Source organism: Leptodactylus fuscus, chromosome 1 (genome assembly GCF_031893055.1).
Source record: "Leptodactylus fuscus isolate aLepFus1 chromosome 1, aLepFus1.hap2, whole genome shotgun sequence".
NCBI classification, from domain to species: domain Eukaryota; kingdom Metazoa; phylum Chordata; class Amphibia; order Anura; family Leptodactylidae; genus Leptodactylus; species Leptodactylus fuscus.
In genome coordinates this window covers 69,034,188-69,058,129 of record NC_134265.1, presented here as the reverse complement: position 1 = coordinate 69,058,129, position 23,942 = coordinate 69,034,188, and the positions used below count along the sequence as shown (strand labels likewise).

The 23,942-nt window shown below is 40.8% G+C and overlaps 1 protein-coding gene across 1 annotated transcript in view; it reads left to right on the top strand.

Moving 5' to 3' along the window:
* Positions 1-23,942, top strand: part of LOC142189565 (solute carrier organic anion transporter family member 4C1-like) — a 48,071-nt gene that overhangs the window by 7,924 nt on the left and 16,205 nt on the right. The window contains exons 2-4 of the mRNA XM_075262176.1: positions 16,489-16,752; positions 18,159-18,353; positions 20,454-20,550. Coding sequence (XP_075118277.1) covers positions 16,489-16,752; positions 18,159-18,353; positions 20,454-20,550 — 556 coding nt within the window. The remainder of the gene's footprint in view (positions 1-16,488; positions 16,753-18,158; positions 18,354-20,453; positions 20,551-23,942) is intronic.

Genomic DNA, 23,942 nt, shown 5'->3' with positions numbered 1-23,942 from the left:
TACACATTGAAAGCAATAGGGAAAAAAGCTTCCCATTGATTTCAATGGGGAGCGCTCGTATGCCGGCTCCCATTCAAGTCAATGGGAGCTGTTTTTTATGCGCTCATTCTGAACGACTTTTACGTTCAGAATGAGTGGAGCGTATACTCCGCGTGAAGGCTCCCTTACACATAAACTGTTGTATTTCCTGGATAATCCCATCCACATATTGCAGAAAAATATCTGCAGTGGAATTGCTGTGATTTTAAAAACGCTCTCGTTCTTGTAAATCTCAGCATACTTGCATAAACTACAGAAACGCTGGAGTTTTCCATGTAGGTTTAATAGAAGCAGAAATTCTGTATACCGTATTCTATATTTCTACAGATTATTACCATAAAATGGAGTGGGGCTTCAAGTCCTCTTAGACTGCAATACAAGTGTTACAGAGATGGTCCCTTTCTTTGCAGTGTTAGGATGAGGCCCCACATGGTGTAAACGTCACAGAAAAAGTTGCAGTGTTTTACAGTCATGGCAAAGTGGATGGGATTCTAGCAAATCCCACGCCCACTTTGCGGTAAAAACAGCGCTGCGGACACACCGCGATTTCCAAAAACAGCGTGTTTTTTGGAAATCGCAGCATGTCAATTATACCTATGGAAATGCCGGCAGTTTCTCCATAGGTGTAATTGAAACCGAAAGTCCGCGGAGGGAACCTCTGCAAACTTTCAGTCTAAAGCACTACTGGAAAACCCACAACGCATTGCCTCCACAGTTTTTCTGCAACGCTTATTTGCTGCCGGACGCCACATGGGGCCTTAGCCTAAAGATTTCTCCTCTGCTCTCCTCTCTACATTTGTCACTCAGAATAGAGGGGAAGGGATGAAGAGCTTAATAGACTGCATAGGAAATGACTGCACCATTGACATCTGCAAGTTCAGTGCAATTGGATCTGAGCTTCTTTTCCTCTGTAATACAAGACATATGACCATCCACCAAGGGGTGTTTAATGTTGCTCACTCATTTAACTTTCTGCAGTTTTGACCGCTAGGTAAGTAACTACATGTAGACCCCATGTAGTGAAATACAACTAAAAATGCAATGCGTTTTTCTATTCAACTTTTTTCCGGAGTTTTTCTTAGCGTTTTTTCTTCCCCTATGAAATGTATAGGGAAAATGCAGCTAAAATTTGTATGCCTTTAATCTTAATTTAATATGAAACTGACCACTTGTGCCTTCTTCAGTCCCAAGAATGAGAGTGCCTGTTCAATATAGAGGTCACATACAAGATCACTCCTTTATGGTGTAACAGAAATACACTAAGCTTACAAACCTGTATACTGTCATGATAACAACAGATACTGACAGCCACTTCTCTACCTGGAACAGGGAAGAGACACTCCTATTCTCAGTACTGGAGGGAGGGCCACCCATTCCATTAATAGCTATACTATAATGTCTCCCATAAAAAGCAAAGTAGGAGATTCTGGAAGGAAAAATGGGTCATTCTGCTTTCCTTCCACTCACTTTGAAGGACTTTATAGAGATCTCTCCTCCTCTCTCCACAAGAACATATTAATTTAATACTTCTGAGCTTCAGTCTGTCTTGGGTCTCCCAAGAAGGATTAAGTAGTCATTTCAGAGTGAAAGTCAGTTTAGGAAGAGGGGTGAACAGCCACAAATACGATTAAATGGGTAATGGGTATTTGTTTCTGATAAGATATAAAACAGTTTGTTTTTTCACCTGTGTGACGGATTTATGCAAAGTTTTTTTAAGAGTTTAGTGACCATTTAAGTCAGAATTGTGCCTGTATTTTGTTCTTTAAGCTGCAAGCTGTTTCACCTTATATATTTTCAAATATGGCAAGAACAAAAAAAAAACTGTAACTCAGACATTATAAATTCCTCGATTTATAGAGGACACGACCACCATAGACTTCTAATGGAGGCTTAAAAGCAGAGAATACATATAATTCACATTTTGTGAACAGCTCCCTGGAAGTATCTCCATACTGATGCCCAATATCATATATAGACAGAATAGGCATTGTGAATATGCAGATAAAAGAGCTGGAATCTTCCAGCTGTAACATAAAATCTAAGATGGAAACACAGACACTTATGGGGAATTCCCTTGTGTTTTTATGGATTAGTCAGCATCAATTATGTTTGCCAAAGTGGGTGTCACCTTTAATTCCATTAATTATATTGATATCTGGTGTCATATCAAAGCAAAAAGGTCACACTTACCCAATACCAAATGATACATGGCTGTGGAAGCCCATTGCAGTATGTGATAGAAAGCGCACAGGTGCCAAATGCTAATAAAACACCCACTCACACATCTACAATCCATGAGGGGGAGGGGGAGATAGCATTTCAAAAACAACCCAAGGTGCTGCTACATATTAGGTGCAAAGCACCAGGGAACAGCCATTTGATCACACCCTTTACTATTAGATCATGCACCCCAATAGTAACAGCACCCTCCAAACACAACAGGGGCTGGCCACGTACTTCAAAAAAAGCTAAATAACCATGAGGTATATGTCAATATTTTGTTCACAATACGCAAATCTGCAAACCCCAAACTGGTGTCAGGATGAAGAAATACAATGTGGCCAGCCTTGCATCCACCACAAAGCCAATGGCAGCATGCTTTTGCTGGTATATATTGTTCTATTCTGAGTTCAAACCATGTGGCAAAGCTCCGCTCACCACATGTATATTTAACATCAACCATAGACTCTTATGGACCAAACAAATAATAGTCACAAAGATTGCACTTGCCTGATTTATGTCTGAAAATATTTTTTAAAAAGTAATGTCAATCAAGGATTTCAGAACGGCGATATACTGCAATGCCCGGAATAATGTCAGAGAAAGCTTCAACTGCCCCATTTAGTGCCACAATAAGTAATAAAAAAGGCACACATATGGGAAAAACAAAAAGAGGGAACTCCTTGTGAGCTTCTTGGTTAACCCTGGCATCATAACCGCTGAGTGTAACAGTTTTATATGGCAGTCTGTGACATAGTAAAAATTCTCATAGTTGTCAAATTTTGGCACTGGTTCTAAAAATATTGTAACATATTATAGTTGCAAACCAAAATCAAGAATAAAAGTCCATTAGTGGGAGAAGAAAAAGTTAACAGGGTTTCCCGGGCCCAGTAAGTCAACAGTGGGAATAATTTACTGATTGCTTGAGGTCTCACGACTAGGACCCCCACGATTACAAGAAATTAGGTACCTATCTATGAATGAGGTGACTGTTTGGATCGTATTCTCTGCTCCATTCATGTCTATGGGACTATGGAGAGGACCAAACGTAGAGCTTCGGCTATCTCCAGCAGTCCCTTTGAAATTAATGAAGTGGCTTATACTGTGCGACTAGCCACTCCATATACAAGTAGGGTGCAAAACACCCCAGTTCTCATGGTTGGTGGGGTTCTGCTTGACTTGCTGTGAACCCTTTCAAGTTTAAACCAAAATAAATGTATTTCTGTTTTATTTTGATAGACAAAGGCACCATCCAAATATGTTTACATTGTTGCTTATTGATGTGGATTTGTGCATAGCCACCTACCAGTCTGCAGAAGTTCTGGCTGCTGTAAATCTACGGAATTTTTGGCAGGACAAGGACTGACGTGAGGAAACATTGTATCTCTCCGCCTGAGATTTCTTCTTTATAGTTTCCCCCTTTCTTAATAGGGTGTATCTGGAAATGTCACGTAAGACGGAGTTAATTGTAGATATCGTTACTTGCTGTCATCATAGAACTTAAAATCATTTGTGCATTATTAACTGTCTGATAGTGATACGTAATAGGAGACGCTACCTGCAAACAGCCTTACCGAAAAACAAGTTCTGTGTGTATAGTGTCTGGCGAAATAAGCAGAGGGTGGATAAACCTCAGTGAAGCCAAGTCCTCTCGCACTTCAGCTATTGTGTTCCTAGCATGAACGTAGGATCAGTTACCCGTATGGCCCCCACAAAATTCTTTCTTGCTCATTTACTGTAGGCCTATCCTAAAAACTATTGATAGAGGTTGATACTTTGGTTATTGTTGATTTATATCCCATGTTGGGGTCTTTTAATGTTTTCACTCAGACTTACCCCTCGTTCACATCTGCATTGGTATTCCGTTCGGGGGAGTCCATATGGAATACCGAATGCATTTGCAAGTGATGTGCAGTGAAAGCACACGGATCCCCTAGACTATAATGAGGTCTGTGTGATTTCCGCGAGATCTCCGCAGCGAACATGCGGAGAGGAAAGTACTTCACAATCTACTTTCTTCCACCGCTTGCAAATGCTTTTGGTAGTCCGTTCGGGGGGTCCCCATGCAGACTTCCCTGAACGGATTACCAAACACATATGTGAACGAGGGGTATGTAAATTATAGGGTAGAAAATCTTTGGCATGCTATTATAGACAATAACTATTTCATTAGTAGCTGCATCCTGTTTGGAGCTGTCTACTAGGATCTTCATATAAGATACACCCGAATTGTATATACATTACTCAGCTTCATAGGAACGTAAATGTCTTTCTCAGACTGGGGCCCCATGTGGCATAAATGCCGCAGAATTTTACAGTCCTTGCAGAGTGGATAGGATTCTAGCAAATCCCATCCACACATTGCAGAAAAATACACCTAAATCAAAGTGAAGAAAAAAAAAGAATCTTAAAAAAAAGTGGTTAAAAAAATAAATTGTATTTCAGCAGCGCTTGCTTTAAGGTCCTTTTTTTTCTTTATTTTGATATATACAGTATATTAAGGTATATTTTCCTTTGGTTAATTAACCGTGGACAATGAACAGCAGCCATCTTCACACAGGAACCAGAGACTACCCAGGAGGGTTAACTGAGGCTCATTATCAGAGTTGTGCCTGCCTTTTCACAACTCCCATGAGGTGAAACCAAACCTAACAAGTTGGTGTCCATCCATATTTGTATGTGTTCTTGTGATTTCCCTCTCTTTTTCCTTTGTATGCAGAAAAATCTACGCAATTGAAATGCTGCGATTTCCAAAACTGTTGCAGCTTTGGAAATAACAGCATGTAAATTATACCAACAGAAACGATGGCGATTTCCCTATGGGTCCATTCACACGGAGGAAAATGGTGAGGAATTTGATGTGGAATTTCAGCACTGAAAAAGAAGCCTCCCATTGACTTTAATGGTTCCTTAGCAGAAAAAAGAACCCATTGAAGTCAATGGGAAGCTTTTTTTTTCAGCACTGAAATTCCACACCAAATTCCTCACCATTTTCCTCTGTGTGAATGGACCCTATAGGTATAATAGAAGCAGAAAGTCCGATAGGAAAACTCTGCAAACTTACTGTGAAAAGCAAAGCAGGCAAAGTCGCAATTTGTTTCCTGTGCGGTTCTTTCCTCTGCACTTTTTTAGCTCAACCCACTACATGGGGCCTTAGCCTTAGACAAAAAAACAAGGGGTTCGTCTTCTATGTACATTTAAAATGTTAGAATGAAGAATGTACATGCCGCTTCTTTTTCCACAAGCAGGAAAAAAGACGTTCACGGAAAAAGGAAATAACCGGCTCCCATTGAAATGAATGAGTGGTTTTTTGAGCAGGATTGTGACGTGGATTCCGCACCATCCTAACCAAAAAACTCCGGTGTGAACTTACCATAATAGTGTCTGATTACTAGAGATTCCAATTCTGGGACCACCACTGATAATGATAACTTGGGCCCCCTTCCTGTATGAATGAAGTGGCCGCTGTGCATTTCCATAGCTACTCCTTTCAACTTTATGCGGCTGCCATAGACAGCATAATTGAGTTGCACTGCAAGGGTGGTGTAGAAATCAAACATTTGCAATTTTTTTCCACAAAACCCCCGTTATCGCAAGAAATTGCAACTTTTTATGCCTTGTGCATGGAATATTAAATCTGCCCTATTGGGCACACGCATTAACTGCTTTCCTGCAGATCATGTGAAGGCAGGGATAAGCCCCTGTAAGGGGCTTATGGAATAACTGTGTCATTTGTCTGATCTTCTGCTGCCATCTACTGCTGAAAGACTAAATTGCAGGGCAAATCTATTCACAAAAGAACCCCCCCTACAGCTCAGAGAAAGATGGTATGTTCCAGAGAGGAAAAGCGTGTGCATACAGGAAGCTGCAGGCAGAAGGGGGACACATGTCATGCTAGGAGGACCTGCTGCAGGCTGCTTTGCCCATTAAGGACTTTCCTTTGCTGAACAAGGACCCTGAGAGACTTCACTATTCCTGCCTTGTGTCAGCTTGTAAACAGAGGTATGTTGGAGTGTGAGTAGAGTGAGGGGCCATACAGCTCGGTCAAGCATTAAAGCAGCTTTGTGTGCTGGAAGACAAAGCAGGCCCTGCCTGGAAGATAAAGCAGGCCCCTGCCTGGAAGATTAATAAGGTGCACCTTGTTACTGACTTACTTTAAGAGAGGCCTCTCCTAGCCAATGCATACAGGTTCTAACTAAAGACACTAGAGGGGTAACTACCACTATTTGTTGTGCGCACTGTCATATTGAAGTTATATGTTTTGCTTAGCTACTGTATACTTATTTCTTACCTTCTCTCCCGTTCCCATTCCCTTCCCCTCCTTTCTTTATTAAACTGTTATATATTGTTATTCCGTGGCTCTGTGCAGTTACTGCGTATATCATCACCTGCTCCCCATTACACCCCTCTCACAAAGCAAGAACCATTGAAACTATGAGATTGGAGTACCCCTTTAAAGTCTCCCTAAACTATATAACAACTTTTGATATTCTGTCAGCAGTTCTACCATTGATACATTTTGTAATATACTTTATAAGCGGATTTTGGATCCTTTCCATGAAATCCAAATTCATTTCCCATATTTATTTCACATATCTAAAAGTGCATAACATTATATATGTTTTGAGCATCCTCCATATTGCTTTTACTCATGACCATGGAATCACAAGGGTAAACTAATTTCATGGCACAGGAAGCAGACATAAGATGGTACTCTATGAGGGTTATAAATGAATAAGGGGCCCATGTACGGTTCTTGCACAGGGGTCCTCTTCTGTGTGTCTCTACCTCTGCAGCCACATGTATTAGTTTGGGATCTTTTTTTCTCTTAGGCTGAGGCCCCACATTGCAGCTTTTTTTGTTGCATTTTTTTGAGCCAAAGCCAGAAGTGGATTGATCAGCGGGGAGAAGTATAAGAGATTCCTATATATTTCTCATTCCTTTTGTAGCCATTCTTAGCTTTGGCTCAAAAATCCACAGAAAAATCTGCAACAAAAAAATAAGTGTTTCCGCAACATAGGGCCTTAGTCTAAATAAGTTTTCACTTTTATAGCTCCTTAGGCTGGTAGCTATGGGATAAGATTGACCTCAATTTAGTACAGTATGTTTGTTAAAAGTCTTCTCCAATCAGTTGCTGGTGAAGTATTTTTAATTGAGAACTATTAGTGATGTAAATTGGGCACACATTGAGATTCCCAGACATTATGCTACATCCTTGGCTGGTTCTGTTAATAGAAGGGACCATTTTACAGACTTCCAATTTGCAGTTCTAACGTCCTGTGTATCACGGCCAATGTCTTTAACCCTTTGAGGACATCTTTCCGTTTCACTATCAATATAATGCATATGTATACTAAAAAGGATGATAATCACCAGAGTTGTACAAACTTCCCAATTTCACCAGGACTATCTCTGTGTATGGGACAGTTGATGTTGGGGTAAGAAAGGATTAGTTATGTTGAACTTCAACCTGCCTAATACTAAACTAAGACACAAAGTTGACAGCAGCTTACTCCCTGCTACCATTGAAAACATATGTATGTATTGGAAGGAGTAGCTGATTTATCAACAGCTTTTGAAGCTATCTGACCTGTGTAAAGACACGCTTACAAGACATCAGCAAATCTATGGATTTTGGGTTGAGTTACTTTGAAACACATTATGCATATAAAGAATTGTGCATTGCTTCATGTTTAAGGCTATTTATGAATCAAAATATGTCAACTGATACTGCTTTTACCGAATACAATGTTTGATCACAGGGAGTGTCAGCAAATTATCGAAAAGATCCGATGTCAAGATAGAGGTTATCATTAAGTTATCATCATTAGAGGGAACCTGCCACATTGAACGTACAGTTTGTTAGCAAGCAGCAGCGACCAGCATATTATAGAGCAGGAGATGCCGAGCTGTTTGATATGTATAGTACTTACAAATGTTCAGGCAGATATGAAAAAAAAGGCTGCTAGATAAGAACGCTTCCAAAATTCGAAGTGTTCATAGATTATTTTTGTCAATTAGTAAATGAATGAGCAAAATAAAGTCAAGTCAAAAGACTAGTACTTCAAGTAGAAAAGTGCTGCTTAAAGGACTTTTGTCTCCACATGATTTGTGTGGATACTGCGCGGAAAACTCACGGACCCCATTACAGTCTATGGGGTCCATGTGGTTTATTAGCTAACCGCTTTTTAATGCATTCGGTATTCCGTTCAGGGGGTCCCCAAGTGGACTCCCAGAAAGGGAATACCAAACGCAGGTGTAAACCAGGCCTAATGTAATAAATATGATAAATATGCTTTCTTCTGTTATGTTTGCTTGCTTTTTTAATGGACGAAAAAGTGAAAACTTCTTTCAAGTTTTTTACAAGAGCATGAATGTAGATGGACACCATGTGGATGGTGGTCTGTCTGTGTCAGTCACTTAATGTCCAATGCTCTCACTCTATGACAAATGAGAGCAATGAACATTAATAAAAGTATTGTGAAGCTCCCCTAAGGCCTGTTACTGTAAAATAAACAATTTTTGTCTTTCTCCAGCCAAAAGCAATCTTCCCTTACCCAACAGGGTACATAAAGGGGTTTCGGGGAGGTGAAAAAAAAAACGTCCCCAGTGCTAGCGGTGTCTCCTAGTGCGGTCTGGTCCTGCAGATCTATTATTTTCTTTTGGCGGACGTCCTCGCCACATGTAACTTCTGAGGTCAATCATTGATGGGTCATGGGACATCCCAGCTGGTGAGGACTTCTGGTAAAAGAAGACAGATGGGCAATTGGACCGGAGCGCGGTGGGAGGACACTGGAGCATCAGGTGCAGGTGATTAAACCTCCGCGCTGGGAGGCTTTTTAAAGGCTTCTTTAAGAATTGGAAGCTCATAGACAGTGAAGTGCGATCTCTAGTTTGGGGATCATAATCAAATTAAACTAAAACAATAGAAATAAAACTGAAACTGTATCCACAGATCCTCTATGGGAGTGCAGGTGCCCGCTATAATATACAGCCATCATCCCATAGAAATGTCTAGAATCTGTGTTATTTTAGATGATGGCAGTTTATCCCCTTAAGGCCGGGGCCCCACGGGCCGGAAACGCCCCTATTTGTCTGCATCGGAGACGTGAATCCCATCCCCACTTTGTGGAAAAGATTGCAGCGTGGACAGGCTGCGATTTGCAAAGCCGTTGCAGCTTGGCAAATCGCAGCATGTCAATTATATCTATGGAAATGCCGGTGGCTTTCCCGTAGATATAATGTTAAGAGAAATTCCGCAAAAAAAAAGGAAAACAGTGTGAACTTTCTCTTAAAAGCACTGCGGAAAGAATCGCAACGCGTTCATACAGCGGTTCTTCCCGCAGCGCTTTAGTGCTGCGGATACGGCCCATGGGGCCTTAGCCTAAATGATTTTATTTAGGATCTCAGGTAATGCCATCATTTTACCGAGTCATAGAATAAAAGCATCTCATGGCATATGGCTTACTGTCATCCTTACCAGACCTAGCTTATTTGCTACTTCCGTGTTCTGTTCCAACTCCTGTCTTATTAATCTTGCATCTGCTAAACATCCGCCAACCAATTCCTGTGTGTCTGAGTCTGTGCCGTCTTTGTCTTTAATCCCTCTTTGGCTGAGAAATGTGTTGACTTCTGATCCATGGCTTTCTGCATTGTTCCTTATACCCATAGCCTCTGTGCTTTCTACAACTTTGTCAACACGTGCCTTCTGCTGCCTATGTTAGATCCTGTCTTCATCCTTGTTAGACCTGTCTTCTATATATTCTGTTCAAGTCCTGTATACCTGACTGAGTTTAGCCTGTACACCTGTCCTCCCAAGACCACCACAGGAGATAGTGGCCTGGCAGACTCTCTGACCAAGACAAGATCCCCATATGGGGGTTAAAAAATGATGACAAAATTAGAGGTGGCCCCGAGCCAAACTGGTTTCGTAGCATGGTGGCTCCACAATCCAAACATTGTCCACATTACAAACAACAAAAGAAACTACTGTACAACGCACCTCAGAAAAACCATTAGCCCACTTTTTTTGATGAAAATTAAACAAGTTATTGCACTTGCAAATTTGCACCAATGAAACAAAAAGCCTGGGTCCTGACCACCCCAAATATTTCGGTCCTTTAGAGGTTAAGCACAAAATAAATACATTTGCAATTACGTGATAATTCCTCCATTATCCTTACCTTGGTTTTTAACTACCAATTAAAAAACTCCCTTATATCCCTCTGGCAGTAACCGTACAATAAATCTAGGCACTGGTTGTTGATAGACGGGTTCAGCAGGTTCATACAATACATGAACCCATCCGCACAGACTCCAGTTAGAAGCCGTGTGAAGATTTCAGCTAGCAAAAAACAAGAAAAGAAATGAATTTCAGTGCAGGATTTTACAGAAAGGAGACAAAATTCATGAATAAAGTCACAAATGCTGCCAGAAAATCAAAAATTGTTTCATAGCTTACGGTATTTACGCCTTAAGGCTGGGGCCACATGTTGCGAAAACGCTGCGTTTTACATTTCATTCTGGCTAATACCAGACAAATATCTACAGCGGAATTGCCATGAATTCAATAACCGTTGCGTTTTTTAAAATCGCAGCATATTAATTTTTCCTACGGAAACAGTGGCATTTTCTGTATAATTATAATAGAGGCTGAAAGTCTTTCTATGAAAACTGCTGCGGAAAAAATCGCAATGCATTTCCGTCGCTGTCTTTTCCGGTTGCGGCTCACTTCGAGGGGTATTAGCCTAAAGGGGTTTGACCACAAAACAAGTTATCCCCCATCCAATAACTTGCAGATCAGTGGCTGTTTGACCTCTCAGAACCCCACTGATTAGGAGAAGGGGGCACTTTTGTCAGCGGTGGTCAGGCATTGTGCACAGACACATATTTCAATGGGAGTGCTAGAGATAACTGAAGTATAGTGTTTGACTATCTCCAGCATTCCCATTGAACTGAATGGTGCAATATGTGCTGAGAGTGTTTCACACACAGAGTTTTTTTTGGGAAAAAATGTAATTTTTGTGCAATTTTTTGAGCTAAAAACAGAATGATTTCAAATGGAATAGGAAATCTAAAGAAAGGACTTGATTTTCTCAATATAATGAATTTAAATCTGCAGTGACAGTTTTCCAAAAAAAAAAAAGATGGGTGTGAACCCACCCTTAAGGAAATTAAGGAAGCCCCGTTCTTTTATTTGATTCCTATGTAGTTTCACTGTAATGAATGGCCATCTATAATTTTATACTACTGTGCCGAGTGTTATGAGATTACAGCATCCTATTCAATATGTTATTTTCTTTGGACCCGTGTTACCATGGTTCATTTCCCAGGGGGTATAAGCCAATATCCCAGGGATAGAACAGAATGCTGATTGTTAACATATAGACATTCACTTCTTACCACAGAAGAAGAGTAATAAAAAAGAATCGGAAAACAAAATAAAAAAAGCAATAAAATGCAAAAACATAGCAAAAATAGAATAGACATTTATAGGCAAATGCCTACAGTGATGTAATTCTAAAACCAGTTTATAACTGTTGTGATCACATAAGTGAATATGCAGAAAGGTGAACCAGCAACAAGGAGAATATTAGAGAATAGACATTTGTCTTAAATGCTTTGAAGCTTTGAAAGGGAACATCAGGTGCTCCTTGAATACTGGGTGTTTTTGGTTCTTAAGAGCAGAAAGTAAAATGAAATGTTGTACGTCCACATGGAGAACAATGTAATTGTAGACTGTGGGAAACTCTTCAGAAGTTGGGGCCCAGGTGCTGTATCAGACCTATACATTCACGCTTAGGTATACTTCTGTAATACACTGTGTGCTTGTCAAACTGCATTGTGTAACCCACCAAGAGACACTATAGGCTTTGTCTCGTAACCTAAAAAGGAAAAATGTAGACTTCACTATTTGTAATCCCCAAATAGAAAATATAGTGATAACTTGCGCAAATGGCAAATACAGTCTTACAAATGGGAAATACGTTGTCACTTTGTACTCACAAATAGCAGATACAGTATTGTTGTCCGTTTGGAGTCTCAATGGGGTACTTGGTGTCACAGTAAGTGCATATGAGCTACAATACAGTATAGTAATGGTAAAACTCCTATACTAACAGAGGTTGCCTTGAACTTGAGAAGAAGAGGCAGTTGAGACCGTATTGGTTCAATGTTTGGTTCATTAGGTAAAATAGTTTTGGTGGTGGCAGCTTTATAAATATTTCTTCACCTGAAAGTTACAGTAGAAGGCTGGACATCCACGTTTAGAGGCTTGTCATATGCAGATATTAACATTTACAGTTTCCCACTGGCTTGGGATGTTATATTTGTGTGACGAACACTTGTATTCAACCTATATTTGCCCTCTTGTGTGACAAACATCAATATTCAACCTATAGCTACCCTCTTTGTGACAAACACCGATATTCAACGTATATCTACCATCTTACATTTAAAGGCAGCATGTGCAGCTCTTATCAATGACCTTTCCTATGGTGTCCCTCACTAAGCTTTCTGTTGTTGAATAGTCAAGATATAAGTTTTTAAATCCTTATACAAATTTACCTGAACTAGTAACAGGGTGGGGAGAAACTTCATCTAGTCATACAATTATTGCACTCCATCACACCCAATGAGGCTGGAACTTAGGTAAGGTATTAAGCCAATGCCTGACAGTGAGGGACATATCAATCGTTTCTCACAGGGTGTGATGGAGTGCAATGACTACATGACTAGATGAAGCTGACCCTCTCCCTGTGACTAGTTAAGGTAAATTTGCATATTTATGGGCCGGGGTAGGTGTAAAATAAAATAAAAAAAAATACTCACCTCTCCCTAGTACCTTTTCTTTCTCATACCAGAGCCATTTTGCCAGAAGCCATGAGTTTCATGTGACCACAGAGATCAGTTAATGGCCTCAATGGTTGCTAGAAAGGAACTAGTGTTACATATGTGAGTGACATCACTGGTCCCTCTCCACCGACCGGCTTTAGCCACTCATTAGTCTCATTGGTTGTGTGAGCGCCAGGGCTTCTGGCAGGGCAGCCCCAACAACAAAGTGCTGGGGACAGGTGAGAATAATTTTAAAAAAAAAATTCCCCATCCGCCCCAGAGGTTGCTCCAAATCTTGGACAACCACTTTAGTATTAGTTCAGTGTATTGTATGCACATGTGTTAAAGGGAGTCTGTCACCAGGGTGAAGCATATTAAACCAGCAACACAGTTGGATAGGTCAGGCTCACCTTAATGACACCTTTTTCACAATGAAAAACTGGGCTTTCATTGCTGAGATATTGATTTATTTCACAATATACAAATGACCAGTCTGGAGTATCGAGGGCGATCCTGTTGCTTCAGACTGCTGCATTACACAAGACTTTATTACATCGGCGTGAACACGATAACACATTGGCAGGTGCGATTTCAGCAGCGCTCCCTAGCCTAGTATTAGAGCAGTGTGGAGCAATGAAGCCGACCTCAATACTCCTTATTGTTCATTTGCATATTTATATTCAAGGGAACCTGACTTAACCTGAATCTAATTGTGTTGCTGCATTAATATGCTTTATTCTGCTGACAGGCTCCCATAAGGATGGGACCCCACGTTGCGAAAACACAGCCTTTTTTGTTGCGGATTTTGCTTTGGTTTTTTGAGCCAAAGCTAGGAGTGGATTTATCAGAAGGTAGAATTATAAGTGATTCCTATATATTTCCCATTTCTTTTGTAGCCATTCGTGGCTTTGGCTAAAAAACGGCAGCAAAATCTGCAACAAAAAAACTGCGTTTCCGAGACGAGGGTCCTCAGCTTAAAAGCGGTTTTCTGGCTTTATAATATTGACGGCCTGTCTATAATATAAGCCATGTCAAAGATGTTTTCATGGCTCAGCCCCTGTGATTCCTTCGTATGTCTTTCTTTAATATCAGAAGCTTTTGAAAGTTCAGTTTCAGCCGAAAGATTGAATACAACGTGCATGAACAGTGTACATGGAACCTAAATCTGTCTTGAAAGCTTTCTTCATAACCTGGGTAAGTCTTGGTTCACACATCAGTATGCCATTGGTCCGTTTGAATTCAGTTTGAGACTAAAAACGGACTGATGCACATACTGATTGTATACTGACACCTTTTTATGCTGATAGCAAACGCTGTCCGGGCCCCTAGAGGACAGAGAAGGGGATTAAAAGTAGAAAATTGTAAAAAGAGTAGAGATAAGGACATTTATTACAGCATTTGCTATCAGCATAAAAAGGTGTCAGTATACAATCAGTATGTGCATCAGTCCGTATTTAGTCTCAAACTGAATTCAAACGGACGGATGGCATACTGATGTGTGAACCAAGCATAAAATTACCCACATGTATCCTGGGTAAAATCCATATACATAGTTACGCTAGGTTCACACTAGCGTTCGGGTCTGCACGCAGAAGACGGAAAGCTGTCAGACCGGGTCCGGCTGTGAGTGCGTTTTATGCTCTCCGCTGCGACACCGTTTTTTTAAAACCGGATACAGAGTACTGCATGTCCGGCTCTGTGTCCGATTTAAAGAAAACGGTTTTGCGGCGGAGAGCATAAAACGCTCACCGGTGCTCACGGCCGGACGTCTTTCAAACCCATTCAAATGAATGGATATGAAAGAGTCCTGCAGGTTTCCGTCTCCTGCTCTGTTTTGTGCAGGAAACAGAAACCTGTATGAACGGAGATCGGGCACAGATGTGAACGAGCCCATAGACTGTTTTTGCCAGGGATTTCAGCTCTTTCCTCATTTTCCTAGATGTGTTGCCTCATAGGCCAGTTAGTGTAGGAAGGAGCTTAGTCTATATTAAAATATAAAAATAGATTGAGGTTTTTAGTCATTTACTCCAAGCCATAATGACAGAAATCCCAGAAGCTGACTGATGAAATATTCTATTGTGTAGTTTAAGTATGGAGAACTGATTCAGCTTTTTATCATAGCATCTACTATACTGTACATAGAATTAATAAAAGTTACTGTGTAGAGTTAGAACACTCTGGTTCTTGTTCTTCTCTCCATATCAGTTTTGTGGATTTATGGAGAGCGACTGCCGTATTTTAGTATAAGTGATTTGTAGAGAAAAGCGTCATGACGCTGATAGTCTTTTGTCTTGATCGGTTGCCGATTGATATGTCCATGAATGCAGGGACTTTCTATGGTCTTGCAAAATCACAACCCTGATTTCCTTATTGTGAATGGCTTATTTTCTCATACATTTAGTTTCCTTGCCCGATAGCCTGACCACAGTAAGGAAATCATGACTGGGTTTCTGATTTTGGCAGGGATTTTCCAGTCCCATGTAGATTGTCTACAATGTCTGATCTGTGGGGGTCTGACACCAGACCAAAACACATATTAACCTCCAGGCACTGGAAGCTGCAGCAGTTGACGTGAAGCCGGTACAGTCTACTACTATTCATATACAGTATAGGAACATTTCTACAGCCCTATCCACTGTATAGTGATGATTCTGGGGAACTTGAATAGGAGTAGAATGTACAAGCTCCACATCCACTGCAGCAGCTTGGTGTGCCTGGAAGCTGCTAGAAAAGCTGATCTCTGTGGGCTCCAGGTGTTGGACCCCCACAGATCAGATACTGATAATCTTTACTGTGGATACATCATCGGTATGAATAATCTATTTGGATTATTAAATCTCCTCTTTTTTTTTTTTTTAATCTGAGGACTTCTTTATCTTTGCCAAAGGGGTTTTCTACTCTCAGGATTTCAGCTGCCTTCCTGTCTCCTCTCCCCTCCACTTCCTGGTTTTCAGCTCATTCAAGCATGGAACTCATAAAGTTATCTATGGATTTACAAACAGAGATAACAGAAACACCACTCAAAGAAACTTCTCTAGCTCTTATCAGGGCTTATAAACAGAAAGCTATATGCTGAAAGAGGGAGAGACGTGAATATAGAAGGTCAGGAGCAGGAACCAAATTATCATTCTGACCTGTAGCAGGTCTGTAACCTAGGCAAGCAACTATATGCACTGAAGAGAGAAATTTTGGTTTTGTCTAGCAAACGGAGCAGGATAGCTAGAGCAGTGTATTGGGTAAAACACTTAAGTTACTTTAAACTACAAGTCTGAATATGATCCTGGAGATGGGAATACCCCTTTAATGTAATACTTTTTGGTATTGTTTGTATAACATATGAGATATGTAGTTTTATATACTTGATTATCTGACATGTGTTTCTGGTTTCTTTTGCAGGTACTGCTGTAAATGGTCTGGTGAATGTGGTCATCTCTACTATTGAGAAGCGTTATGACCTGAACAGTTCCCTTACAGGACTGATTGCATCCAGTTATGACATTGCATTTTGTGTTTTGTCACTTTTTGTGTCATTTTATGGTCAACGAGGGCATAAACCAAGATGGCTTGCCTTTTCAGCTCTGATGATTGGTGCAGGAGCCATCGTTTTTTCAGTGCCTCATTTTACCACTGGAAGATATCAATATGGAAATAGATATAATGGTAAGTTAGGGTCAAACACGCATTGCAAACTAAGCAGGGAATTGTAGATACTTGATGATAAAGTAGTCCTTAAAGAAACGTTAAACCCTGAAATAAATGATAAAGGTAATCAGGAGACGATGTTGCCCCCATTATTTGCCAACATTTTTTAAATTTTCCTGAAGGCTTGTAGAAATCCTGTAGAGAACAATGAGATTCATCTCCCGCTAATCTGCTCTGAGATAGTAGGGGTTAAAAATAATTATATCCTACAACACACAAGTTACATCATGGAGGTTCCTGGTCTTCAGTTGTCTTACAGCCAGGCACAGGGCAGTAAGGGGAAGGGGAAAGGGCATGATGAGTTTCTGCGACAAATGGTAAAGATTTTAGACCAGTGGTTCTTAACCTTGTTGTACCGAACCCACCAGTTTCATATGCACATTCACCGAACCCTTCTTTAGTGATAAATCAAATATGATTTTTTTCCAAATTCAACACATAGGTATATGTTTTTTTTACTGGTACACAAAATGAACCGTGCATAGGGCTTAGGGTTCGATCGAACCCTGGTTAAGAACCACTGTTTTAGACTCATCACTTTTAATAGTTATATGCGATAAAATGGAGTTAAAGGAAAGAAATTAAGGCTGAGGCTCCAAGTTGCAGAAAAGTTGTGTTTTCTGTTGCCTGTTTTGCTGATTTTTTTTGTTTGTTTCTTTTTAAGCCAAACACAGGACTAGATTTAGCATAAGGAAACAAGTAGGAAAGAAGGAACGAGAGCTTCCTATTCTCAGGCCTCAGCCGAAGATATTAATTGCTGGGATTTTTAACATTTTTGTACATCTTCTATATTTAGTTTTCTTTTGATGGGGTTGTCTGAGGTTAGAAGTAAGGTTTGTTTTATTCCAATAACAACACCACTCTTGACTGTGGCCAGTGTCTGGTATTGCAGATTAACTCTGTTGAAGGAAATTGAGTTCAGCTGTCATACTAGGTACACCCCCATGTGCAAAAATGCCATGATTTTATTCTTTAAAATACAAATCATGTTACAAAAAAGAAGTGTTCCGGAACCATAACCACTGTTATAATCCCGGGTCTCTAGAGGAGGCTCCTGGAAGGTCAGCAAACATAAATAACAGTGACTCACCTGCCCTGGGCTCCAGTGCTGTGCCTGTCCTCTTCAGGCCTCTTGATTGATGTCACAGACAGCTAAGCCCTGTGATTGGGTCTCAGCAGTCACTTGGCATTGTTACGCAAAGATACAAGTGTGATGTCACTCCAAAATCATGTTGAACTAGTATAGGGTCAATGCCAGATGTGTAACTATGACAATGGGGACAGGGTGGTGTATCTAATTTTGGAATGGAATTAGACTTTAAATATCTCATATTTCACTTTAAAAATCTCTTTTTTTTCTTTAGATTTTTGTGAAAAGTCAGGAAATAACACCAGTTTAGAGGACTGCACTGAGAAAACAAGTTCCAAATTGTACAACTACCTCTATGTCTTTGTTTTGGGTCAGCTGCTAATGGGAGTAGGAGGAACTCCCTTATACACATTAGGAACAGCTTACTTTGATGACAGTCTTCCAACACATAAATCCTCATTATATATCGGTAAGTACACATTAACAGAATGTAGCAGAGCTGATTGTGAGATCACTTTGCAGTAAAGGGATATGGAAATCTGTAGCTATAAGCTAGTAGAAGTGAGTTAGTCAGTTTTAGCAAAGTTGAAGTCATAATTAGAGATGAGCGAACACTATTCGAAAAAGCCATGTTGAATAGCACGCTCCCATAGAAATGAGTGGGAGAGTGCTATTCGAAACGGTTGTTTCGAATAGTGTTCACTCATCTCTAGTCATAATTTGGTACAACTAACTGCATATCATAAGTACTAGTATTAGGATCTGTTTATACGTTCAGATTTTCACATACAGTTTTTGAAGCCGTAACCAGAAGCGGAATATGAAAATGGCATCTGAGCACCTGAAAATATAAACACATCCTGTAAGTTGTGATATGATATTGATATTTTACACAGGAAAACAAAAATGTGTATACTGACTGAAACTCTTTCAGGCTGAGGCCCCACGTTGAGGAAATTCAGTTGTTTTTTTTTTTTAACTTACTATAAATTTCCCATTCCTTGTGTAGCCATTCTTGGATTTGCCTCAAAAATCTGCAACAAAAAAAGCTGTGTTTCTGCAACGTGGGACCTCAGATTCAGGTCATTGCACACGGAGTTTTTTGGCGAAGATTTTGATGCTGAATCCGCCTCAAAATCAGCCTCCAAAAAAAAAGCCTCCCAACAAAAGTCTATTGGGAAGCTTTTTTTGGAGGCTGATTTTGAGGTGGATTCAGCTTCAAAATCTTTGCCAAAAACTCTGTGTGTATTAAGCCTTAGGCCAGGGCCCCACGGGTCAGAAACGCTGCAGCGTTTAACAGTATTTGCAAAGTGGATGGGATTAATGTGAACACGCTGATTTCCAAAACCGTTGCGGTTTTGAAAATTGCAGCATGTCAATTATATCTATGTAAACACCGGCAACTTTCCCATAGATATAATTCTAACAGAAAGTCTGGGGAAGAACCGCAATGTGTTCACGCCGCAGTTGTTTCCACAGCGCTTTAGCGCGGCGGTTCTGGCCCATGGGACCTTAGCCTTAGTCTCATGAGATAAATGGATTTTCAGACCCCCCCAAAATAGTTGAGGACAGGAACTGGTTTCTAATAAAAAAAAGGAGTGTTACTCGCACCTACGGTCACACATCTGTTCTAGCAGCGGGCTTCTAGAGGTCCAGAAATGACATCATCGATCCCCCACATTGCTGCTGCAGTCAATTGCTGACATCAGTAATCACATATGGTAGTTGGTTATGTCATAACTAAAGGGATTAGAGCACTACAGATTTTTGTCCCCTATAATATTATTTTTGGTTTTCCTGTTTGCTGCAAAGAGCTCATTTGCATATTGACAAAAAGGCTATATCTTAGCCTAGGTTCACATCTCTGTTGGAGACTCCACTGAAGATCCCGCTTAAGACTAAGGACCCACGTAGCAGGCCATAGCAAAAAAAGCGCTGCAGGGAAAACCACCGCGGCATCGCATCACATTGTTTTCCCGCATCACTTTTCAAAGAAAGTCCACAGACGTTTCCTCTGCAGGCTTTTTGCTTCCATTATACCTATAAGGAAACCGCCGGTTGGATGGGACTGTAAAATACTGCATTTTTTTCCATGGCAGTTCTTCCATAGCTAAACTATGACGTTTGTGCCACATGGCCTGAAGGTGGTCTTTTCTCTTCGCTGGTTTCAGGCTGAAACTGTGTGGGAACCCGACTAACCTGATTATAGTCTATGGGGTCTGCAAGTGACCGCAGGCCACCACTTTTTAAGTGGACAGGTTCTCTGTCTTTCGTATCCTCATGAGGCCCCGAATGGCAGAGACCCACACACTAGTGTGAACCTAGTGTCAACAAAGGCAGCACGATGCAAAAAGAGTAAACCTTCCTTGATCAAGTTGACCCTTACTTACTAATTGGCAGACCTGGGTTTGGTGACAGACTTTCTTTAAGAGGATAGTCAGGAGAGATTTCGGCAGAATGAAGGGTTCATGACTAGCTGTGTATAGATCAAATTTGCATGTGCATGTTACTGTAATAAGTTAATGTTGATAATAATATGACTCTCTACTTATATATGTATTTGTTTCAGGCATCGCATATGGGATGTCTGTTGTGGGTCCCGCTATTGGATATTTAATAGGAGGACAGCTGCTGAATATTTATATTGATTTTGAAAAAGTAGAGAGGTAAGTAACATACCCTCAAGACCTACATCACAAAGTATGCTGATGGGGGTGATGAGCAGATATGACGCAGGGTATTTGGGGGAGGTTAGTGTGCAGTATTAATGGAGAGTTGTTCTAGTAAGTTGATTTTATTGTGTCATATAGATAGAGTCAGGTCTTTATGGCTCATGTCACAACATTGCTAAACTTACACTGATGCCACATATGATTAGGTTAAAAGGAATAACCAGTAAGTTCCTCATATACTACTGATTATCGCCTACAACCATGAGATAGCAGAATTGCATTATATCATTTACTTCCCTCTTTAAAGGTCTTAAAAATTTCTTTGTGAATGGCTCTAAGAAAAAAGTTCCTTAAAAGGACAATACTTCTCAAAGGTAGCATTTCTTAAAAATAAGAAAAAAATACTCCATGTCTATTAAGCAAAATCTTTAGGCCGGGTTCACACGATGTCTTTTGGCACGTAATGTGCCACGTAGACACCGCGGGATCTTTTGCAGGCCGTATACGCTCCCATTGTTTTCAATGGGAGCCGGTACTGTATACGCGGCGCTATTTTGCGGCTGCCGCAAAATAGCGCCTCGTATACGGTACCGGCTCCCATTGAAAACAATGGGAGCGTATACGGCCCGCAAAAGCTCCCGCGGCGTCTACGCTCCACATTACGAACCAAAATACTCCGTGTGAACCCGGCCTTAGAATGTTTTCATTGGGTGGATGTTGATGAAGGTATCATAAAATCCTGGTGACAATAAAACTACTATCAATGTCACCACATTGGGGACCATCTGTTCTACCAACCCAGTTTAACTTTGGACCACCTCAAAGGCATTATCTAAGCAGACTCTTCAGTATTCACTCTAAACCCTTCTAGAGGGATTTGGAATTTACTTTGGGGAGACTGACAGGTTGCTACCTCCTGAGGGAGGGTCCCAGTGTTGGTAGCAACTGGTAAAGTGAGCCAAGAGATGCTGGTGCAAAACACCAGGGGTCAGGCAGAAGAATAGTTAAGATGAACAGGGAAGGTGGCAAGGTTCAGAGGTCAGGTCCAAGCAGATGGTCAAGAAAGATAGGTGCACGGATTCAGCAGTCAAGTACATTCCAAGGATCTGGCTTGTGTAGCAGGCAGGACAAAGACATTGGCAAGAGAGCGGCCAGGAGTGAGCCATGGGTAAGTTCAGATCAGATCAAGCACATAGCAAGTCTAGCACACTAGAACTTTACTGCTCAAGCATTGTGTGGCTAGTTAAATTGGCTTTTAAACACTCAGTCAGGCAGGGCAGATTGGAAAGGATTTCAGGTGTGTACAGTATTCCTTTAAAAGCGTTACACCATAGGATAAATACCTGATCAGTGTTGGTCTGACTGGTGAAACCCCCACTGATCCCGAGAACTTTGATCCTTTACCCCACTGCTGTGCGTTAAGGGTCCATTCACATGGAGGAAAACGGTTAGGAATTTAGTCTGCAATTTCAGCGCTGAAAAAAAAAAAACTCTCATTGACTTCAATGGGTTCCTTTACTTCACAATTGTTAGCTGTAGTGGGTTTATCTGCTACTTTGTTTCTAAGGCTAAGGTCCCACATGGTGTTCCGCAGCAAAAAATACTGTAGGTATAATTGACATGCTGTGATTTCCAAAACCGCAGCGGGATAGGATTTTTCGACTGTAAAACACTGCGTTTTTTCCACTTTCCGTGTTTACGCTGCAGACATACTGTGGCATTTGCGTCATGAGGGGGCCCCGGCCTAAATGTATTTGACTCACTTTAACTAACTTTGTGTCTGGTCAGTTCCCCATGGGGATTGTTAACTTTTTCTAAGTACATACAGCATTGTTTTGTAACCGTGTACAGTCATACTTTCAGACTGACTCAAATTTTGGTTTTCACAAAGTTTGCTGCTTCAATGTTTTCAGATCTCTTGCTCAATGTTTCTTAGGTATACTGAAATACAGTTGTAATCATTTCATAGGTTTTTGCATTTTCATTGGCAAGTACTTTAAGTATATACAAAGAGTCAGTGGAGAAATTTATAAACACTGGCGTTACAAATTCCTGGAAGCAGCTTTGGGGCTTCCCCATATATATGATGAGACGCACCCCTCTTCGTAAATGAGGCGCACCTTCGTTTGGGCTGTGTGCCTGGTGGAAAATGTAGATTTCTGGCTTAAATGATGAGAAAACTGGCAGCGCTTATGGCCCCACCCCTGCATATCTTCACCACACCCCCTTTTCAGGAAAGTGTTGAAGGTGGTGCACAGTTGTAATTTTTTGTGTAAATCTAATTTTGTGCAAAAATTGCGATTTTATATAACTTGTATACCAGAAATCTGGCATACAAGGTATGATAAATATGCCCCAATATTTTCAGAGTTGCCCCTAATTTTTCATGGCCTCTGTAACTCTCCCTGGCATGCTGGACATCAGCTTCTGGGCCAAATACTGACTGAGGGCAACCCATTCTTACTTGGAGTTTATCGCTATTTTTGTGTTTCTGTTTGTTCTCCTATTTTTTGAGAATTGACTACAGGTTCTCAAAAGGATTGAAATCTGGGGAGTATCCTGGCCATGGACCTAAAATTCCAAACTTCTTTTTCACCAAGTCACTTCACTTTTGTATTGTGACATGGTGCTCCATCATGCTGGAAAAAGCATTGTTCATCACCACATTGCTCCTATATTGTTGGGAGTTGTTCTTAGAGGATGTTTAGCTACCACTCTTTATTTATGGCCGTGTTCTTAGGCAAAATTGTAAGTGACCTATCGGGACCTCAGGACAACATGGAACATGTGTTTGAAGTGGCTCTCTGTGAGCACCAGATCCTCTTCACAGGCCATGTGACGTCATATGATCATATTGCCTTTTTGCAGCTCAGTCCCATTTAAGTGAGTGGGGCTGAACTGCAATGTCAATTACAACTGGAACTCTGGAACTCTCTGCCCCAGGAGGTGGTGATGGTGGATTCATTAAACAAGTTCAAAGAGGGCCTGGATGCCTTTCTTGAAGAGAACAATATTACAAGTTATGGACTCGAGATTTTGAGGACACGTTGATCAGGGTTTTTATACTGACTGCCAGATTTGGAGTCGGGAAGGAATTTTTTCCCCTGAAATAGGGCAATTGGCATGAGCCTCATGGGGTTTTTTGCCTTCCCCTGTAGGGGATTATAGGGCTATAGGTTGGACTTGATGGACTAATGTCTTTATCCAAAGTCATCTACTATGTAACTACTGCAAAATATAGAGCACTGTGATTGGGTTTCAGTCTTTTCAAACAGATGATCTACAGGCGTCCTGGGTTTTTGAACTCTGTCAATTTTCGAATTAACAAAGTAGTTAAATTCCCTGCTTAGCCATGTCTCATAAATTATGTATGTGGCTAATTTACA